We start from the raw sequence: 22,830 nt of genomic DNA on the forward strand, positions 1-22,830 counted from the left end.
CAACCTATCCGAAAGCTATTCTTATCTCAAATCCCCGACATTTTAATTATTAACCAAAAAAAACGTTTCTTTTAAATCCTGTCTGGCTTCTTTAAAAAAAAAAAAATAAAAATAACAGTTTATATTTTACAAGTCGTGAATTGAAAAAGAGACGACCATTTGTTCGTCAGAATTCCAGTAGATCCTCGATTCGCAACAATGGTCGATACAATCATAATCCGACAACCGTTAGTTCAACAGATCAACGAATTTAGTCCGATATCATTTCACTATTGATTGATCGAGACTCTATGGAAATTTTGACAAATCAGAATGGTTTTTATGCTACTTGAATGAAAATCACCGATTCTGATAGAATTACTAAATTCACTGTTACTAATTTTGTCCCTAAATAACTAAAGGCAAAGTGTAAAAAGTTGATATTTATAGTTAAAATCCTAAATTCTACAAACACTATTTTTTTAAGCCCGCATCCTAACCTGACACCCACATTAAGATAGGGAAAAATCACATATGTAGCGGTTCATTGTACAAATGTGATATTTCCACTATCAGAGAACCTCCTTGTCTCGATGACAGCTTACCGGCCATCGATTAAGCCCTGAGACTACGCCAAAGTGGGTTCTCGCAGCATGAAGTGGTGTCCATGTGTAAAAATGGAAGCTTCAGCAATATACTGAACACTTCGATTTTAATTCCACATCGAATCAAATCATACTCTTTGCCAAACAAGCATCAAACCTATGACACTCATTATGACAAAGCCCAGGGAAAAATTGAAAAACAAGTATGTTGTGATATTATTGATAAAGATTTCACAGATTTTTTTAAAAATTGAATTGATTTATTTTTAGAAATCAATTAAAAGCAAACATTCATGTAAAATAGTTTTTAATTCATATCACCTAAATTAGATTTTGCTCCATCACCAAGGCCAAGGCCACTTTAATTCCATTTTTCGAATTTCCGACTTTTTCCTGACTTTAATAGACTTCAATAAAAGGAATTTTTCACCCAAAAATGAGTGCAAAAACTGTTTACAAAAAGTCAACCGAAAAAAAATTTAATTAATAAGAAACACAAGCTGTAAAAATAAAAAAAAAACTTGATAAAACAATGTATTTGACGCATGAAAGCACTCATAATTTCGAAAATATAAAAAAACATCAAATTTCAGGTTCATTTTAAACATTGCCACACATTGAGTTTTTGAACCTTGATTTTAATGGGAAATGAAATAGGAATGTTAAATAGTTAAAAATAACTAAATTTTATCAACACTTTTTTTTTCAAGGAACGCCTGGGCTTCGCGTCTTAAAAAATCTTAAAAAACTTAAATTTGTTGATTTTAAATTTCTCGGTACTTGAATGTTTTCAATCTTATTTAAAAAAAACAACTCAGTGGCTAATAAGAATTCATGCTTTATCTTTTATTTTATGCGCAATTTTTTAGGAAATAAATTTGAATACTTTACACAAGTTTTTGTGAGACAAATAAAAATTAAAAAAAAAATGTCGTTACGTTATTTCAATCTAACTGAGAAAAATAGATCTATCAGCTTACTTTTGATTGAAATTTCAGAAAAACACATTAATTACAAGAATAGCTGTACAGAAAACCAGGACTTTTCACAGAGATTTTTGTTGCACACATTTTAGTATTTTGAAACCACGGAAATTATCGATCTAATTTTGAATAAATTCCATGAAGTATTGTATTCAAAATTATTTCAAATTTTCAACAAAGTTTGACTATTATTCCAATCTAATTGTTGCAGGATTGGGTACGTAAGTAAGTCAATTTTGAAAAAAAAGAAAACAACAACTTCTATGATTTTCAATTCAATTGAACAAAATATTGCAAAATTATTCAAAAAATTCTAAAGATTTAATTTTAATTAATTTTAATACTAAAATCTTAAAATTTAGAAAAACAAAAGAAAAAATATATCTAATTCTCGTTTTTTTACAGAATTTAGGCTGGTACAAATATTTTTAAAAGTTTTTGTCACCCCCCCCCCCCCCTTCAAAATTGGCCCGAAAAATCAGGGGGCAAAAAAAATATTTTTACAATAAACTTCAAAATTTCAATGAAAATTCAAGTGCAACCAGCTGAAATCAAATTAAAATACATTCTTCTGCGTTTAAAATCATTTTTAGCATGTTTGGGTTTATTAAAAAATCTTAAGATTTTTTGAAAATTTTCGACGCAAAATCTTTTTTTTCGATACAATTTTAGTTTTTGTCAGATCTAAGATTTTTTGAAAACTAATGATTGCAAAACAATTGAACTAGTGTAAAATGCATTTTAAAACACTTTTTTCATTTAAATGTGAAAATTATGGCTTGTTATTTAAATTTTTATATTTTTTTATTTTTTTGCCCCCCCCTTGACCGCGGCCAGGGCCGAGGGACAAAAACTTTTTTAAATATTTGCATCGGCCTTAGCGGATTCCAGTTTTTTTTCGACTACAGTGGCCACCCTGCATGGTGTCATCATATAATATGACTCTAAAGATGCCTTTTTAGTCCACTCTAACAAATAAAAAAAATATGAAAATGAAATAAATACGTATTTTAGGAATTCAACTTTCAGTCATAAAAAATTATATAGTAAAATGAGTTTCCTTTCCATTTTCTGAAAAGTCCTAAACATAACCTATAAATCTGCCGAAGACACCAAATCGATCATAAAATCCCTTCTCAGAGACATAGTTTCAACAATACAAACCTATGTTGCATAACCAGCCCTCAAAATTGTATGGAGACTTGCATGGAAAAACCAATGATGCAAAATGACTTCTTTATACGTTGAAAACTCACAAAGAAATTTCTAGTTTAAAATGTGGCCAAAGTAGACATCAGGAAAATATGTGTTTTTATTTTTCAAAACATTGTCAAAGTCACAACGAACAAGTAAAAAACAATGATTATGATTTTGTGATTTGATGACTTTGAATTTAAATCAATGTTTTCAAAATCAAAATCAATCTAAATTTAAAGATGCTGTCGAGCTGCCGTGGTCGTGACTCGTGAGGTTACGGATTTTGCCTTGTAAGCAGAAGATGATGGGTTCGATTTCTGTCTGGCTCGGCAAAGTCAGATCCCTTCAAAGAGTAAATCTGCTCACTGGGAATCCTGACTGGTAGGGGATGGGATTCGACTAACGGTGTACTGGATATACTGGGGTCGTGGAAAGTTTAAGTAACTACACAGAATATTTGTATTGCAGAATTAACCAAAATTGTAGTGCGACACTTTGATTTACTGATATTTCTGACCGATTTAAACAAATTATTTGTTTATAAAAGCCACTGTTAGAGTAAAGTAGGATAAACATAAAATTAAACATCTCAGAAATCAACTGGTTGGTTGAATTTACAGTCCTAAATGTGTAAATTTTGAAAAATAATATAAAAAACTAGTATAAATAATCCCTTGGGCATCCCTACCTCACCCACCGCGGCGGTTCCACAAACACCCCACCAAATTTTCATATCGCACACACCTCCTCCTATTACACTGCTGATTGTGCTGCTGCTAACCCTGCAACGCAGAACGTCGTCGTCGTCCGTCCACCACACCGCGCGCCGTATGTTGTGTGCTCAACACCGCCACCACCAAGAGGGATGCTTCGGAGTTAACGTACACACAACAACAACAAACTAAGGGAAGAGAAGAAGAAGCAGAAGCAGGAGAAAGACCAAGAAACGGAACGAAGCAACTGCTTGCCAGCGACCGGGTCGGGAGGAAAGCGTTGACGACCGACCGAACGAACGAACGAACGGTCGGACGGACGGAAGAGGACCTTCTGCGCATGCTCCTAAATGTATTCATAGCTGAAGAGATCCACCACCAGCAGAAAAGCTGAAGCCAGAAGCACCAGAAGTAGTAGAAGCAGTAGCAGCACTGTTATAGTTGCTCGTACATCAGCGGGTGAACAACTGCTGCCAAGTGAGAAAAAAGAAGAGAGACATTTTGAGCTGCTGCTGAGAGGTGAAAAGTTGGGAAATCTTGGCTGAAAAGTGGAGAAAAACCTCGAAGATCATCATCAGAACAGTACAGTAAACCGAGATTTGAACACTTCAAACTTGCATAACAAAAGTGGTGGTGGAGTTCAGGACATAACTCCCCGCGTGAAAGGTTGTTGTTTGAACCGTGTGCAAAAGATCATCATCCTTGATGCCCTGAAGAGGGAAGGACGAACAAGCAGAAGAAGAGCGCCTGCATTGGTGGTGGTGCTGTTACAAGGACAGTGCCAACGAGCCAAAGTGTGTGCCAAAGAAACGAAGAAAGGGGTGGTGATGAAGTTGGGGGTGGAAGGTGTCTGCTAATTCCGCGAAGCACCGTACCAAACAAGAAGGAAAGCAATTTTCCCAAAGAGGCAAAGTTTTTCCAACCCAACAACTTTACTGATTCATGGCATGACCTTCGAATGTTACGACTGGCCAAGATGGTACGTATCGATTTCGAGGAAGAAGACTATTCAATTGCCGGTTTGGAGAGGTACTCGGTGCGATATTGTATTGGACTGAAGGAAAAATTATTAATTCGGAGAAGAACTCCATACTGACTGCGGGTTGGAATGCGTTCTCACTTCAGCACCGTGTCACTGCATTCATTATTATAAATATGACCGCTTGCCAAGGGGTAGAATCTAGACTGGTTCAAGATATGATCGTACTGACGAGAGGCAAGGATCTGCAAAGAATGCGATTCAAGTAATGCAATTTTGCAACTTGTCTACAAAATACGAAATAAAAAAAAACACCAAAGAATCCGACCTCGCAAATTGACGTTTTAAAATTAATTTGGCAGTGCTAAAAAAAGTCTAGAGACTTTGCTTTGTACAACTTTTATTTTTATGAAATGGTCCAAATTTCCAGCTTTTACTTTTTGGGTGTTTTTGGAACCACATTGAGCCAGGGGTATTGAAAAACAACTAAAAAGCAAAAAGTGAACATTTGGTTTATTCGACCTTTTCAAAAAAAAAACTCCAGAAATACTTTTGGAGAGCTCTAAAAAATGTTTCGGAGAAAAAAATCTGTTATTTTAAAAAGTAAAGTCAAAAAATGATCACGGTTAATACTTTTCTATCCAATTTTTATGTGGTCCAATGTGTTCAATTATTTGGTAGAATTTTGACAGTTTGATGCTTACGAATTATTCCAAGAAAATCTACCAGGGATCTACCGAAATCAGTTCAGCAATATGACTTTGAATTCGAAATAAATAGGACATTTTTCTTTAAAAGTTTTACGAGAAAATTCTTAATCCAAACATAAGTGATAATTTTGTTAATTTTTCATTCTTGCAAACATGCCCAGTTCTTGATAAAGTTTATCTACCAAACATGGTACAATATTCCTTCAATATAATTTTTTACTTTTATTCCAAAAAAATTCTGTGAGTTGTTCCATTTTGTTCAAATATTCACAGTTCCGTAATTTTTTTCAAGGTAATTTATAGGTAATTACGCGGTAGTAATTTTTCGATGTGTTCAGGATTAATTTAAATTTATCGATCTACTTTTTAGGACTGTTCAGCTATTTTATCGTGACTATGCGTTAACTCTTCAAAGAGTACAGTTATCAAAACAATCCGGTTGTAATCAAAAGAACATATTTCTGAAAGTAATTATGGTTGAGAGTAGCTAGATAGAATTATATGTATGTGTCAGTAATAAAAGGTACATTTACTCATCGGGTCCTTTATTTCCGCAGCCGACTGTCGAATATTGGACCATTAACAAACATTCGCGTCGGGATAAATATTTCAAAAATTACATCAGCTAAATAATAACTATCTCAACAGCAGCATCCGATTTATGGTGGAGATGGGAGCGGCCGGCAATGGATGGCTTTCATGGTGCTGCCTGTCCTGTTCTGGTAGAATTGGTTTTAATTCCCTTTAATCAATTTCTAAGCAACTTGGGCTGGACAATCATCACATATACATGACGAAATCCAGTCTGCAACCCGCTAAGATCACCATCTCCATGCGAATGCGAATGTAATTTATAGGTAATTATTTCAATAATATTCGTACGAGTTTTTTACCTTTTTTTTTCAACATGACCAGATCTTAAAAATATTAAAAAAGCTTCAAAAGTTTTCGATTAAATAAAAATAGGTTGCTGTTGTTTCCGTAATATTTTTGTTAGATTTCCACTGTTTCACATGTGCGCAGTCTTTAAAAAACATGAAAAAAATTTAAATCAAGCAAGAAATATTAAAAATTATTAAGAAATTTCAGTGCTTTCTAAAATATTGATTCTTTATTCTGTACTATTCAATAAAATTTTTCATTCTTGCGAACCTGAACAGTTTTTACATCATCAAAATAACGTCAATTTTTTAGAGACTTTAACTCAGCCAATATGCGTTCGAATTCAAAGCAAAAAAATGAAATTATTGTGAAATTTTCCAACCATTCAAACAATTTTTTTTTTCAAATGAATCATAACATTTAATATGGTCGAACATAAGTGTTTTTGAGGACGATTTAAAAAATTTAGGTGGAAATATTTTTATTCCAAAAATTGGAAAGTTTTACGATACTTTCATTCATTGGCAATGAGAATTGGACGCTGTTTTTTTTTTGAGTTGGGTTGACACAAATATTCAAAAAAGTTTATGTCAACTTCGAAATACAAGTCCAATTAGCTGAAATCTATTTTAAATGCATTCCCCTGCATTTAGAATCATTTTTAGAATGTTTAGGTTTATTCAAAAATCATTAGATTTTTTTGTAAATTTTCGACCGCAATTTTTTTTCGGTATTTTTTTATGTTTTCGTCAAATTGTTTTTTGAAAACTAATGATTGCAAAACAACTGAACTAGTGAGCAGTTCTCTCAGATTTCGGTCATTCGATTTTTTTTGTATTTTTTAATCCGATTGAAACTTTTTTGGTGCTTTCAGCATGCCCAAAGAAGCCATTTTGCATTATTAGTTTGTCCATATAATTTTCCATACAAATTTGGCAGCTGTCCATACAAAAATGATGTATGAAAATTCAAAAATATGTATTTTTGAAGGAATCTTCTGATCGATTTTGTGTATTCGGCAAAGTTGTAGGTATGGATGTGGACTACACTGGAAAAAAGTAATACACGGTAAAAAAATTGTGATTTTTTATTTAACTTTTTGTCACTGAAACTTGATTTACAAAAAAAAAACTTTTTTTTTATTTTTCTTATTTTTTAATATGTTTTAGAGGATATCAAATGCCAACTTTTCAGAAATTTTCTGAAATTTTCAGAAGGGATAAAATTTTTTTGACCGAGTTATGAATTTTTTAATCAAAAAGTACCTTAGTGAAATTTTGATAAGAGGCACCGGTATCATTTTTTGTAGTCCGTATCTAACCTACAACTTTGCCGAAGACACCAAATCGATCAAAAAATTCCTTCAAAAGATACAGATTTTTGAATTTTCATACATCGTTTTTGTATGGATAGCTGCCAAATTTGTATGGAAAATTATATGGACAAACTAATGATGCAAAATGGCTTCTTTGGGCATACCGAAGGCACCAAAACAGTTTCAGTCGGATTAAAGATTACAAAAATTTGTTGAGCCTTGTGGCTTGCTATTTCAATTTATATATATTTTTTAAGGATAATCGAGTTTTCATTGTATTTGTAAACAAAGTGTATAAGCTTCAAAAGCAGCAAGTTTTTTCAGTAAAATTGCAAAGGCCATAAATATATGAAAATTTATCATTGAATATTGGGCAATTGTTTGTCAACAGTTTTGAATAAGTATTTCAATGTTTGTTTGTTTATTTTAAAATGCGGACATATTTAACCATCTAATTTTAATTATATATTTTGGAACACAGATAGAAAACAAACATGAAAGTTAAGTTTAATAGTTCTCAAAATAGATCACTCAGAATCATGAAAAATTTCAATATCATGAGAATTCCTGGGGAAAATCTAGAACAGATGACATCATGAAATTTTGCTTCGAATGAGTCCTTAAATCTTGAATCAACCTCCAATTCAAACACACTCAAAAACTGTAATAACTGACGACGACGACGAAGATGACGGGAGAGACCAGCACACGACACGCAGGAAAGCAGAATTAGTGGCAGTTTGCATAACCTAATCTACTCTTCAACGCAACGGTGGCGGCTGTATGACGACGACGAGTGCTGCTTCTGCTTCTGTTTCTAACTATCAGCAGCAAAGTTCCTCACCATCGTCATTGATGAATTTCTGGTGAAATGAGAGCATACACAACGACAAGTTAGAGTGGTGAAAATCAGATCAGAAATTCTCGAGAAAAGAGTGTTGTTTTACCCCAATCAAATCTCGAATGGAGATATAAGCCCCTTTCGTGCTCCAACCAGCCAACAAGCAGTAATATCACAAAGATCTTCTGCTTCTGGGTTTGTTGGATGCTGTGTGCTCGTTTCGTTCTCTTAGTAGTTTGAGTAAACCATCCCGAGTTAGTACGAACGCCTATATATTGGTGTTGGTGTTGGTGTGATGTAATTTGTTTTGGGAACCTTTGGCCCAGTTTGTTTATTCGATCTGCTGCTGCTCACTACTCTTCACACTAGTTGAGGCAGGATGAGCGAAGAAAGCACGTTCCGTTGAACCACGGGGAAAAACGAAAAGAGAGCAACCGAGCAGAGTCGAGTCAAGAGGCAATAACACACGAGCACACGACACAGGCAGTGAAAAACACGGTTCTTCTGGATGGTGTTTTATTCTTGGGAAATGTTGTGAAATGACGAGTGGTTGGCGGTTGTTGGTTGTTTAGGTTTTCGGCGGCGACTTCGGCCTTATCGCGCGAACAAGGGAAGGATGCTGCGGAGATGATTAGATTTCACAGGAAAAAGAATATTGAGGCGCAAAAGAGAGCCATTTCGGTGGGTGGACGATGACTCAGAAATCGATTATTAATTATAAGATTTCATTGTTCATTTGTCCAGATTTTAATTACGGCTGAAAAATCGTAATATTCATTGAACAAAATTGTACAATCGATTGTAAACTATGTGACCCTTTTAGGCTTTTTACTTATTTTGAATGTTGGAACCACAAATCGAAAAAAAAGTATTAACTAATTAACAAAAAAAAAACAATTCCACTTTTTAGCTTTTGTATCGACAATTGAAGAATTCTTAGAGAAATCGGACGATTTAGTGAATTTGTATGCATTGTATTTTTCATTTGGCTCAAACTTTATAGGGGACCTTCTTATGACCAAAGAAGCCATTTCGTGTCATAGATTCACCCATACAAAGCTTCATACAATTTTATGCAGCTGTCCAAAATTGTACGTAAATATTCGTTAGTCTGTCCTGAAAGTATTTTCTCGGTTTGGTGTATTCAACAAAGTTATTAATTGATAAGAACTGATCAGAAAAAATGGTACTAGGAAAAACAGTTGGCAGTTAACATACTTTTTTCATAAAAATACAACAATTTCCCAAAATCCATTTTTTATATGGGAAATGAAAAAAAAGCAAATTTATAATTTTTGAAATAATAGAAATTTTACTCAAAAAAAATCATATCTGCAACCGAAAATAACTTTACAGATTGTTTGATAAAGTGCACCGTTTTCATGATAAAAACACATAAAATAAAATCCAATCCATTCCTGGAACTATTTTTTTTTTAACTTTTGAAAATTTTCAATAAAATTTAAGAAGCCATTGAAGATTGGATTTTTATGTTTAATCCTAACAGCCTAGTACAGTCCAGACACGATTATCCGAAGGCCTCGGAAAAAAATCATTTCGGATAATGGAATCACGAAAAATAAGTTTTTTCGTAGCCTTATTTTTGATTAGATTTTTTGCTATCTTATTTTTGATGATTGAGCTTAAGTATGACCCAAAAACTACTCAAAATGATTTAGTATTTTGAAATCCAAAATGGCGGCCAAAATGACGATGTTAAAATATTAAAAAATTGAATTTTTCAGTTTAAGTGTACACAGCACCAAGGAAGTTGTTGTCTTCTTATTCCAAAATTGTTGAACTTACGGACCAAGTTACGGATCGTTGATTATAAAAAAATATTTTTTTTGTTGTTTTTTTGGGATGAAAAAAATAAATCGATATTTTCTTTAGATTCGAAAATACTAAAATGTATACAACAATAATATGAGTGCAAAAGCACTGGTTGATGTGCACCGTTAAATGGCAATCAAGTATTCAAACCTGACTAAATTGAAGTCGCAAAACTCGAATTTGATGTTTAAAGTAAGATTTTTTTTCATGCTTCGATTATCCGAAGTCCTATACAAACCTTCGGATAATCGAAATGTCGGATAATCGAGACTTCGGATAATCGAGTCTGAACTGTACCAGAAACTAATGGTCCTATTTTCAATGCTAAAAATGAATATTGGAAACAACTCTAACATTTCAAAAAAGCATTTTATTGTATATTTGACCTATTTGAAATGTCTGTCTGAACTGAAGACCAACCATTTTTTCGAGTAAAATTGCCATTTTTCATAAAAAAAATGGAAAAAATCATAACCTGGCGGAAAAAATATCCATTACTATGGCTAAAAAGTTTAGAAAAATGTTCTTTTCGTAACTTAAATATATATTTTTACATTCATGTAAAATGTTTGATAAAGTTATTCACTAGAAAACAATATGGTGATATTTATTACATCTAGAAATGGTGACAGCAAATGATTCTATTAAAAAAAAAATTCTATCCAATCATAATTTGCAAGAAAAATTCGGTTTGTTTTAACCCTCTACTACCCAAATTTTTTTTTCGAGAATTTTTATTTTTCCCTTGTTTAGGATGTCATTTTGAGCAACTTTTGTTCTACGAAAAACTTTACTTCTCTTGTTTTATATTTTTCTTGTTTCATTTTTAGTATTTTAATTTGCATTTATCTTGTATAGTTTATGTTTGTTTTTGGTAGTATTTGACCCATTCTACCACCTCTTATCATTACATTTTGCCTATCTAATTTTATCATGTTTTTACAGTCACTTTTTTCAATTTTTTGCTTGTTTTTCGCATTTTCTGCTATAAAATGGCACCATTATCATTTAAATTGTAAAAAAATGCGAAGAGGCATAGTCAGGGATACTAATAAAATACTGCATACTTCATTTTACTGTAAATATAGGAAATGTTAGCAGAAAACACAGCCAAAATTGACCCCTTTAAATATGCCATTTTTCGAAACATTAGCAAAGACACATAAACAAGTAAAATTTCCAACCCATACAAAATAAAAAAAAAACTTATTTTAATGCAAAATAATTTGTTCCAATCCTGCAAGGGATTTCATGGGTTTCTTTAAATTATACAGGTAAAGGTTCTTTTAATCCACATTAGTTCAGACTAACATAGTAAATCTGGTTCGCAACTCACTGAAACTAAAACACGATCATCTTTTTAATATTAACAAAATTATTCAAAATCAACCAATAACTAACCAAATTTCCTTCCACCTTTCCCGCACCTTTCCAGGACGTCCCTAGCCGGAAGCTCTGCGGCGCACGGCCCTGCCGCTCGGCCAACCCTGAAGCATGGACGCCCCGTCGATGGTCCAGCGCGACGGGGACAAACTGATCGTGCGACGTGTCGTCAGCGGTGAAGAAGTGTTTCTCAGCAGCAACAACAACAACAGCGCATCCTCCGGCAAGGATCATCATCATCAGCAGCAGCAATCCCAGTCGAGGCCATCGAGCCGGGCTTCGTACGCGGACAGTTTCAAGCTTCTTTCGGGCGAGGAAGACCTCAGCAAGTTTGGGCTGATTCTCGAGGACAGTTCGGGGAAGAGTGATTCCGGCGGCGGGGTTCGTAACAACAATAACAGCATCAACAACAATAGTACAAGTGAGTGCGCCGAGCAACAGCTGCCCCAGTGCAAGATCAAGCGGAATTACTCGTGCAGCAACTGCACGTACTTTACGCAGAATCCACGCAAATATCTGACCCACTTGCGGGATGTGCACGGCGAGAAGATCATCATCAACGAGTGCAAACGGTGCCTGTACGCGTCCCGGCACTACCAGAAGCTGGTGCGCCACATGAAGATGGTCCACGGCTCGACGGACGGCATCAAGACTCCGTTTAGCTCGCGACGGCGCGGAACCTTCCGGAAGGAGTTTTTCAAGAAGAACAAGTTCAAAATGAACAACAACAACCCGGTGACGCCCGGTGGCGGAAGTGGGGGTGGGGTTGGTGGGAGCGGAAGTGGACCAAGTGAATCTCAGTACAGTCTGAGCAGCAGTGCAAACTACATTAACCAGCTGATGAAGAGCAATCTGAGTAAAATGTTCAGTGGGGTGAATGGGGGCAGTGGCGGCGGCAGTGGGGGAGGAGTTGGCGGGGGTGACAGTTCTACGGAGAATTCACTCTTTTTCCCAGGTAAGAATGCAGTTATTGTTGCATTTTTCGTGTAGGTTTAGTAAGTCGGAGAGAATGCTGGAGATGATTGATACTTTGTTTGTAGAACAGTGTGTTCCATGGATTTAAAAAAAACAAATATACTTAAAAAAATAAATTTGAAAATAAAAATAATTTTAGTTTTAATTAATTTTATTTTTAAATAATCAATTCACAATTTTTCGTTTCTTTTAATTCATGTTGAGGTAATTGGATATTCTTACATTGGAATCGGCAAGAGAAGAAAAAAACAACTCAAAAACCTTGGAAATTGGCTGGAACCATAGAAAAGCTTGAAATTAAATCACACTTTGTTGTTGTCTTTTGACTTCGAATAACCTCGCTGCACAAGACTGTTTTTTGTAGAAGTCATCATCAATTCACTATGACAATTTCACAGGTAATCTCATGGATTGAGATAAAAACTAAACCTTCTTGGTTCGTTCTTATGTATTCTAGTTCCTTTCAGGAGTAACACCTTGAACCTTGACCAAGTAGTTGGCAAAAGCTAAAATTTAAAATATTAAAACAGTTGAAAATAGCTAAAAATTAGTTTTTTCTCTCGAATATACATACCCGACTTTGCCAAAGTTTGGATGAAAATCCGATTTGTGGCTTTGAATGGCCGCGAGAAAGTAGTGGAAGTTCTTTGAATTTTTGATAGAAGGCTTCGCGTTGTCGTGTATATGTTGAATTTCATTTCGTTTTGAAAGCCCTTCCCATAGCATCGTTGCTCGGATGGCACGCCGACGGTAAGAAGTAAAAAAATACGGGATTGAGTTTAAAATTAAGTTCTTCTAGCGTCGAAGATCAGAAAGCAACGATTCACACTCGGTCATATTATCTACCGCCGCCGGTTTAGTTCGTTTATGTTATTGTTTTAATTTCATTACAATCGGTTACGTGGTGTCCTCTTTTCTTGTAGTTCAAATTTGTTGATTGTAAAAATGTATTCCAACGGGCAGTTTAAGTATTAACTCATCAAACTTTCCATTTTATGAAGAATAACTTTTTTTTAATTTACTCGCGTTATCGTATAGACAGTAAAAATATACTGATAAGTCCAGCCCATAGCAATACTGCTCGGTTGGCACGCGTTCGACTAAAAAAACTTTTTAAATAATCAATTATGTATCTTTCCGCAGCCGGCTGCCTAAGATTTTTAAAATTTCAACAGATAAACAAATTTCTTATGGTCGCATCACCTACCACAGTGAATCCTGACCTCATACCCATTTTACTAACCCCTCAAAACTCATGTGATACTTTGTCGGAGACGCAGTCGATTTGGCGGTCCCATCACTCAAGTATCGGACTAACATTCCCATCCACTTCCCCGTGTCTTACCACTGGTCGTGGCCGGCGTCGGTATTGATCAGCATGATAGGGATCTTTGAAAATTGCGAAGGGGTGATGATTGGTTCCTACTTTTCATCTGTGGTCCACGGAGTAATTTTTGGGGGTCCTGGTCAATAACGAAGTAGCAGCTACGGGTAGACACCAATGCTATGCTATGCTATGCTAAATCCGATTTGTGGCTTTGAATGGACTTTAACTTAAATATTTTCACATTTACATTTATCCCATTCTCCAGAATTCCATTCCCCAGAAAAGATCATTTCCCTAGAATGAGCCATGTGTGTTATTGTTGTTGTTTTTTTTCCAAAAGCAGAGTTAACTTATATGAAAAGAAATAATTGAACTCATTGAGAATTGTCATATCTTTTGGATATATTTAAATCTTCAAATCTCAAATTTCATTTCATTTCATTCATTTCGTTGTTTAAGCATTACTTGTATGAAGTTACAATACTAAGCTGATATGTGGACTACCTTTCAACAGCTGATGAATTCAAAGTTGGGAACAAAGTTTGCGAATAAATCTACTGAAGGAAAAAAGTTACATGAAAACAATCTAAATAGGTTATAGGTGGGGGATAGAGGAAGGGAGACGTTTATTATTTTAATCTTCAAATTTTATTGAAAAAAAAGAAATTTGAATTCATGTCTATGCAACTCACGTTTCTAGAAAACACTCTTTTACAACACTGTAAAAACATTTGTAAATTTGGATGGTGTAATTTTGGAAGGTTGAATATTACCTCTATAATGATGTAATTTTACCAAATTTGAACTGAAAATGTGACATTACACCAGAAAAGTGGTAAAATTACACATTTTTGCTGACATAAAAAATGTACCCCGTACCAGATGTAATATATCGAAGATTTTTTTACTGTGAATCTACAATTTAAAAACATAAGAGTGAATCATATTTTTTCTAAACAATTTTCCCTTTTTTTATCTTAAAATTTCAAAGACATTAGGCTTCAACTTAAAAAAAAAAGATATAAAATGGCATAAACGTGCAAAAAAAACATAAAAACATAAAACTACTATTCTACTGTCATCTCAAATGATCATCTTTTCTTTACCAAAAATAACAGAATGTAAAAGTATTGCTTTTCGATATAAGTGCTAAAAAGTTCTATTTGTTTGTTTTGATTTAGGTTTCAGTTAAAATCCCTTTCAAAGAGTATTGGAATTGAAAAAAATGGATTTCATACCGTTGCAATTCGATTTTTTCAACACTCGTCGTGACTACTCGTGCTGAAAAATCCTGACTTGTTGCATAAACTATTCAATTTTAGGCACCACATTTTTCAATCAATCAAAATGTTGATGTTGATTGATATCAAAAAAGAAGTTAATCCAACAAGATGCGAAAAGACGATTTTTTCAGTACGAGTTGTACATTTATCCTAGGTTCACCGAGTTGGATACATACGACGGGTGCTGAAAAAATCAAGTTTTGCAACGAGTTCCATACAACATTTTTTGCTATTTCCGAAAAACAATCGTTCAAATCGAAAAAATGTTGAAAAGTATTACTTTTTGAAACAAATGCTGAAAAGTTCAATTTTTCAGCACCCATTTCAGTGCTGAAATGGAGAACTTTTCAGCATTTATTTTGAAAAGCTGCTATTCGACTCTGTTATTTTTGGTACAGAAAAGTAGGCCATTTGGTCGTTCAAGAATGACAGGAAAAGTAAATAGTTTCACGACGGAATTGCAAAAATCAGGTTTAGTCAATTTGTATTCTTGAAAAAGCGTTCAAAAGATAAGTTCCATATTCTTAAGAATATTATGTTTTTCGTCAATTGAGTGGTTTCATCTAAACTATTTTATTGAAATAGTACATGATTTTTACCAACATCCATGAAGAAATAGGAAAAAACGCATTGTTGGAACTCAAAAGGGAGAATTTGCACATACAGTGGACTCTCTGGCTGTCGATCTTCTCGATACCAATATTTCTCCAGCTGTCAATAAATTTGTCAGTCCCTTCAAATAGATTGCTTTGATTTTTCGTTCTATAATTTGATAACTCCCGCTCTCGACGGTCCCTTCAATATTGACAACGAGAGAGTCCACTGTATAAGAAAATACAAAACAAACTAAAAACAAAATATGATGGAAAAAATAAAAATGGGGGAAAAATTAATGAGAGGTTGTAAACCAGGGGTGACCAAAGTATGGCCCGCGGGCCAAACGTGGCCCGCGAGGTGATATTTTGTGGCCCGCGGACTTATTTTGAATGATCATGTAGAATATCCCGTCGACCACAGGTTTATTTTAAACTTTTATATGCTAATCCTTTTATTTTTTGGTAATAAAAAAAACTTATGATTTATCAATATTTTGATCCCCACATCCCCTCAGGATACAAATAATTTGGTCAAAAAAATTTATAATTAAATTAATTTCACACGTTTCAATGTGAGTGAAAGTAAAAACTTTCATCAAACATTTTTGGAAATATTAAAAAAAAAACGTTCAAGTTTGAATTCTGTAATAGTTGCAAAAAATAGTTTTCTTAATTAATTTGCAATTCATAATGACCCATTTATGGACTGACCCTCAAACTTACATTGCACTTCCTTCGGAATTCGAACTCATTACAGTTAGATAACGAATCTGATTGACTACCAACTAATTGTGAAAATCGGAGGATCAAGTTTGTATATTTTCAAAATACTTTAAAAAAAATAAATTTAAGTGCAATCAGCTGAAATGAATAAAATATGCATTAGTTCGCCTTTGACAGCTTTTCAATTGGATTGCTCATATATGAAAACAGAATATTTTTTTCAGTGTGGATAGTATTTAAATCATCTTACGTAAATATTAAATCGAGTCAAATTGAAAAGCTGTCTTATGGGAAATTGGACGAGCTTTCCGGTAAAAATATTTTTGAGACTGAAAAATCAAGTCTGTCATAAAGAAAATGCCAAAAACCACCAAAAAAGCTATTTTCAACAGTTTTATTTTTAAAACCGCTGTATCTTCACAAGGATTGGACTTAGGACAATGGTCAATATGGAGACTTCGAGACTGTTTTAGTAAATGATTTTTGTATTTATTTTTAAAGGAGATTCAAACCATCCTGCATTTTTCGTGAGTCTTTTTGTAACATTCTAGGCTATTTCCTCAAAAAATTTGAACGAAAAAAAAACGTAACTTCACCTTAAAATTTATCTTTTAAACATAAAAATTGAAAAATCCCATAGAAGTGGCGTGTATTTTTCTTTCAGTGTATTTTTTCTTTTTTTTTTCAGAAAGCCCGTCCAATTTCTTACAAGTTTGTTTTTGACCACTTTTTGGTACGATGCAACGCCTTCGAGATACAGTCATTTTTAAATTATAAAATGCAAAAATATATTTTGAGACTACGGTGGACTCTCTCGTAGTCGATATTGAAGGGACCGTCGAGAGCGGAATTTATTAAATTATAGAACGAAAAATCAAAGCAATATATTTAAAAGGGACTGAAAATTTTATTGACAGCTGGACCAATATTGATATCGAGAAGATCGGCAGCCAAAGAGTTCACTGTAATTGATTTTTAGCATCCATTTTGTAGAGCATTTCACAGACAAAACACGATTTCAAACCTTATTGTTTTTTATAAACAAATTTTCAGACCTGCCATGCTTTATGCTGTGCCGATCTGGACAAGCTGTTGCTTAACCAGGAAGAAAAAACTTCAGAGGATTCAGAACAAAATTCTGAAAATGATTCTGAAACTTCCTCCCTGGTTCAGCACCAGTGAACTTCATCAATTAGCCGAAGTTGACACTTTGGATGTTATGTCCAATAAGATAATTGATGCATTTCGACAAAAATCATGGCATTCTTCAGCTGCATTGATCCGCTCTTTATATAGTTTATAAGTTAGTTTTAAGGTATCCCTTTTTCCTTTTGTACATGTAGGACCTCCTACATTTGAAATCACTGAATAGCGAAAGCTACAATATTTCATGAATAAATGAAAGTTGCTAGTATTTAAAATTGAGGTGAAAAGTCATCGTTTGTGATTGGACACTCAATAATATTTTAACCGAATGAATGTACATGGAAAAGAAATTTGAATAAATATAAATTAAAAAAAAAGAAACCTTATTGTTTTAGAAAATTAATTTCAAACAATTTACATGTATTTTTGAGTGTATTTAAATTAAATACATAAAATTACATACTGTACATAAAATTTCATGAAATAATGTAAAATTTGTTCCACACGCAGCTGCATTATAATATTTCTGCCTTTTTCAGTTGTTGATTTAAAACAAAATGGTACAATTTCCAAGGTTTTTTTTTTCTTCTGAAAAATTGCAATGCTTTCCAAAAAAAAAGATTCTTTTTTCAGAAAATCTTGTCACATCTGAAAAAGGAGTACGGATTTCCAACTTTTGATAGCAATCTAGTCTTCACATGTGACGAATTCTGCAAAATTGCTACAAGTTGGTGTTGAGTTTGCAGCCAACACCACTCAACCCCCAAACCAGGAAGAAGAATCCATACCTCGACATATTTCTAATCACAACTTAACATCCATTCGGTGGGCTTATCGCGCCGCGCAGACCTACTACGTCAAGCGAACGCCACACACATGATATATTTATTCTCTTCTTGGTACTCAAAAACTGTTGTCGCAAGCACTAATACAGTACAGCGGGCAGCCAGCACGGTCGTAGACACAAAAAGCGCTAACGCAGGTCTTTCTTTCTTCTCCGGGTGCTCTTCTTGCAACAGGCAACTTTAAACCCGGCGGCGGGCTAACACTGGCCGAGCAAGCGCAGCAGTTATCGTCGCAGCTGAAGGGCTCATCAAACATAAATATCTTTACTGATAACGGCGGCACCTCGTCGACTTCGTCGCACCAGCTCGGCGATTCGGTTAACAACGTGAGTATAACCCACCCTGGGATTGAGGTGTTGGTGCTGGTCACTGAGTTGTGTTCTTTCGTTCGTTTCGACAGGACGTGCTGGCCATGTTGCAGCACAATCTGGTGGACAAGGGCAAGCAGTTGACGATCACCCCGGCGGGGAGCAGCGGCAGCGAGATGGCGTCGTCCAAGGCGAAGAAGCGTCCGCGGCCCATTCCGGATCTGATTCCGTTGCACAGTATTAGCCAGCTTCATCTGACGGGGGAGGCGGGCAAGACGTACCACCTGAACCCGGAGGTGACGATCAAGACGAGGGTGGCGAGTGGCGAGAATAACAGCAGCTCGGCTGATCGCGTTGTTATAGTGGACGACGACGATAGTCCGATTAACTTGACGGCCGATCATCATCAGCAAGATGATAAGAGTGGCGGCGGCCTGCAGCATCAGTGTATTTTCTGCCAGATCATGGTGAGAACAACGGACGACCTGGCACTGCATCTGCGGACGTTCCACAGTGATGAGTTGTTTGCGCTGTTACTGCAAAAGAAGCCTGAGGAAAGCGGGCAGGTCGAGCCGCCGCAGCAGCAGCAGCAACAGCAGCAGGTGCAGCAACCTCCGCAGTTGTTTTCCGCTGAAACGCTGACGATCGACATCTGGAAGAGGCTACTGGAGAACAACAAAGCGATCCTGGAGGAGCAGGAAGCTCGGGAGCACGACAGCGAAATGCAGTCCGGACAGTTTTCCAACGATGAAGACGATTCGGAAACGGTCGAGTCGGCCATTAGTAAGAACGACACATATTGCGGAGTGGAGACAGCTCCTGGGTACGGAGAAGTGACGAGTAAGATCAACCTGGACGGAACACCAGCCCCATCAACGGCGATTATGAAGAAGGTCTTTAAGTGTCCGCATTGCTCGTTCTGGGCGTCAACGGCGTCCCGCTTCCACGTACATATCGTGGGTCATCTGAACAAGAAACCCTTTGAATGTTCGCTCTGTGCGTACCGGTCCAACTGGCGATGGGACATAACGAAGCACATCCGCCTGAAGACGATCCGCGATCCAAGCCACAAGAACGCCGGCGTTCTGATGAACGACGAAACGGGTAGGCGGAACTACACCAAGTACAACCGGTACATAACGCTGATGAAGGTCACCGACAACAGCTTCAAGGACGCTTCGTCCAGCTCGAAAGCCATGATGCTGGAAGCGAACCAGGCCGACTACCTGGCGATGTGCAAATCCGGTGATCAATCTTCGGGCGGATCGTCCTCTTCGCTAGCCGGCCCGAACGCGTTCAACTCGCTGGCCAAGATGTACTCCAGCGAGGAGCTCGCCCAGGCGTTCAATCTGGCCAACATGAACCAGATGGCGCGGTACGAGCCAGAAATGCTGCAATCGTTGATGGCCGGCGGCTTACCCAAGACGCTACCCCCAACCGACGATGAAGTTCCGTCCGCACCGAAGGTGGCCTTCAAGTGTAAAAAGTGCAATTTCAAGTAAGTTCTTACCCACGTGCATTTACTACCAAAAATTCGTATACTTCCATGACATGTTTTGACCAAAATCCAAAACATAACAGAACGTCTGTCAGTTGCACAATAAGCTTATTTTGCTTTCCCCCTCTTCCCCTCAGGAACCCCTTCCGCGAGATGGTCCTGCTGCACATCAAGTCGACCCACCTGAGCGGTTCTTCGGACAAGTCCAGCGCCGACGCCGAGATCGACCTGTGCGAAGACCAACACCAGCAGCACGATCAACCTTCGGCGGAGCCCTCGGCCGAAAGTCCCGCGCCAACAAACAACAGTACGCACAACCATCACCCCACACTATCCCCGCTCAGAACCGCAACAACCACATCCAGAACATCAACGTCCTCACCGGGTTTGGTGGTGCCGGTTACGTCGAGTCCCCGACGCGGGGTCGTCGTCGGTGGTTTGGCGGCCCCGACAGTGGATAATAGTGGGTCCTCCTCTTCCGGTGGTGCTGGTTCTGCGACGGCGGTGGCCAATTCACCGCCGAGTGGCGGGGGCGGCGGCGGAACCGTCGTTGGCTTCCCCAGTAACAATTATACCACTACTAACGCTACTACATTAATTGGTGTCGGATTAAACCTTACTCAGGCTGTTGTAGCTAATGACAATCGGTTGGGAACAACTTCAACCTTCACCTCCTTCAGTAACAGTAACAGTACTATCCCCACTACTACTACTACTCCTAGTGTCGTGTCGTGTGGTGGTGAGGTGGACAATAGTAGAACAATCGGAGTGAGCACTCCTTCTACCCAAACCAATTCGACGGGCATTAAGGGAACTTCTTCGCCACCAACGGCGTCGAACGCGTCGTCGTCGTCGTCGTCGTGGCGGCCGAGTGCCCCGTACCGGTGCGGTCATTGTCATCAGGTGTCCAATTGGAAGCATGTTATTCAGGTATTTGCCACAAGCTCAAAATTTCACTACATCGTGTGTTTGTTTGTCTTCTTCTTTACTTTTGCTCTATAAGTTTTCGTGTGCATTTTTCCTTTTGTGCAATTCTATTGTGTGATGTTCCTGCAATGGCTACCGCTAATGTTTTGTCCACCGTTTTGTTTGTTTTTGTCACTGATTTAACACCGTTTTGCTGCTAGAACATGCATGATTTAAACAAAAAAAAAGGCAACGTCAGAGAAAAACATAGTTGTTTCATTGTCATGAAACAACAATTATATAGCAATTTGAAAGCAACTGTAAAAAAGAAAAATTATTCTACGCGAATACATTTTTCTTTTCAACAAACAGACCAACTGCGTAAATTTAACCGCATTTGTTGTAGGGGAAGGTGGTGCAAGACGACCATATGGGGCAAGAGGAACAATTGCTCGTACGGCCGTAATTTTTACAATTTTGATTATTTCCAGTATGAGGAATTGTTGCTAGCAATGCAATTAGCTGATTCTACTACCACATAACCGCCAAAACGACGTAAACGCCACGGGGCATAAGATTGAATCAAGTTTTTTTCTAAACCTTTGTTTTCTTATAATATTTGGAAAGTACAAATTAAGGCTTAGGGTTCGTTTTAAGGCTCATTTTATCAACATGCTATTTTTCCTAGACTTTCACCTATTATAAAGTATGATGTTAGTTTTGGTTATTTTTGTTGAGAGCTTTTAAAAAATCTTGTTCAGGTGGGGCAAGTGTGCCATTTGGATTTTTAGTATGGAAAAAAAAATACGAATTGCTGCAACAACATATTTTATTGGGAAATAAATACATAAAAGTACTTAAAAACTGATAAATAATTGTTAAAAAAAATTGTCCGTTCTAAATATAGTGATATTATGAAAATTTACTATTTATCAACGAAGTAATTAATTTTTTTCGCAAAAACGATCATATTTTTAGTAAAATATTATTATTTCATCTGAAAATTAAAGAAACGTTTCAAATACATTTTAATCCGATGTATCTAAGTGACGACAGTTCAATTGTTAGCAAATCCAAACGGGTTGTTCGTCTTGCCCCACTAGTTGAGTAGAACGTACGGAAAACAAAAATTTTAATATCATTTTTTTACATTAAAAAACAGGATTTTTAAAAAAAACTTGTTCTATCAAAGTCTTAGTCAAGACCTGGAATAAGATGATTATAAAAAAAAATCCGACAGATTTTATAATGTTTTTAATGGGTTATAACGAGCATTACCTTAGCTTGTTACACTTGCCCCACTTCCCCCTACCTCTGATCATTTTCAAATATGAGCTCGATTAGACGAAAACTGGAGCTGCCCGAGCAAAATCAATTTTTCATACGAATTTTTATGGAAAAGGTCATCTTTTCAGTTATTATTGAACACGTTAGCCATTTTTGCGATTAATGCCAACATCATAGACATATAAGGCACCTTCTTGGTTTGGTAACGTCATGATTCGAATTCCCGGACGCTTCGAAATCCGGACACCTCATCTTGTTTTATCAATTATTTTTATATAAGTTCGCATAATTATTGTCAAAACTGTGTTATTTGATGAATTCTAAAATCAACTTTCATTTCAAATATGTTTGGACGCTGTAGTAAATGCTAACACAAATAAATTAAATAAACACGTGAGTTTACCAAAACTGTGAAACATTTCGCTGAAATATTTCAAAGGCGTTCGAAGCACCGGGAAGGCAAAGCAGAAATTTATGGTTGTGATTTCCTTAAATTCTGGAAAATATTTAAACAAA

The 22,830-nt window shown here is 36.2% G+C and overlaps 1 protein-coding gene across 11 annotated transcripts in view; it reads left to right on the forward strand.

The window, feature by feature from the left end:
• The window catches only part of LOC120412507 (uncharacterized), a 61,462-nt gene that overhangs the window by 30,601 nt on the left and 8,031 nt on the right, over positions 1-22,830 (forward strand). For 10 of the 11 annotated variants that reach the window (XM_052708465.1, XM_052708456.1, XM_052708459.1 and 7 more), the window contains 4 exons: positions 11,473-12,375; positions 18,490-18,641; positions 18,716-20,121; positions 20,259-21,051. In XM_052708465.1, coding sequence (XP_052564425.1) covers positions 11,532-12,375; positions 18,490-18,641; positions 18,716-20,121; positions 20,259-21,051 — 3,195 coding nt within the window. In that variant the 5' untranslated portion in view covers positions 11,473-11,531. Of the gene's footprint in view, positions 1-3,601; positions 4,457-11,472; positions 12,376-18,489; positions 18,642-18,715; positions 20,122-20,258; positions 21,052-22,830 lie in introns of those variants that run through there. The other variant, XM_052708466.1, reaches the window with a different exon arrangement.

This window comes from Culex pipiens, chromosome 2 (genome assembly GCF_016801865.2).
Source record: "Culex pipiens pallens isolate TS chromosome 2, TS_CPP_V2, whole genome shotgun sequence".
NCBI lineage: Eukaryota > Metazoa > Arthropoda > Insecta > Diptera > Culicidae > Culex > Culex pipiens.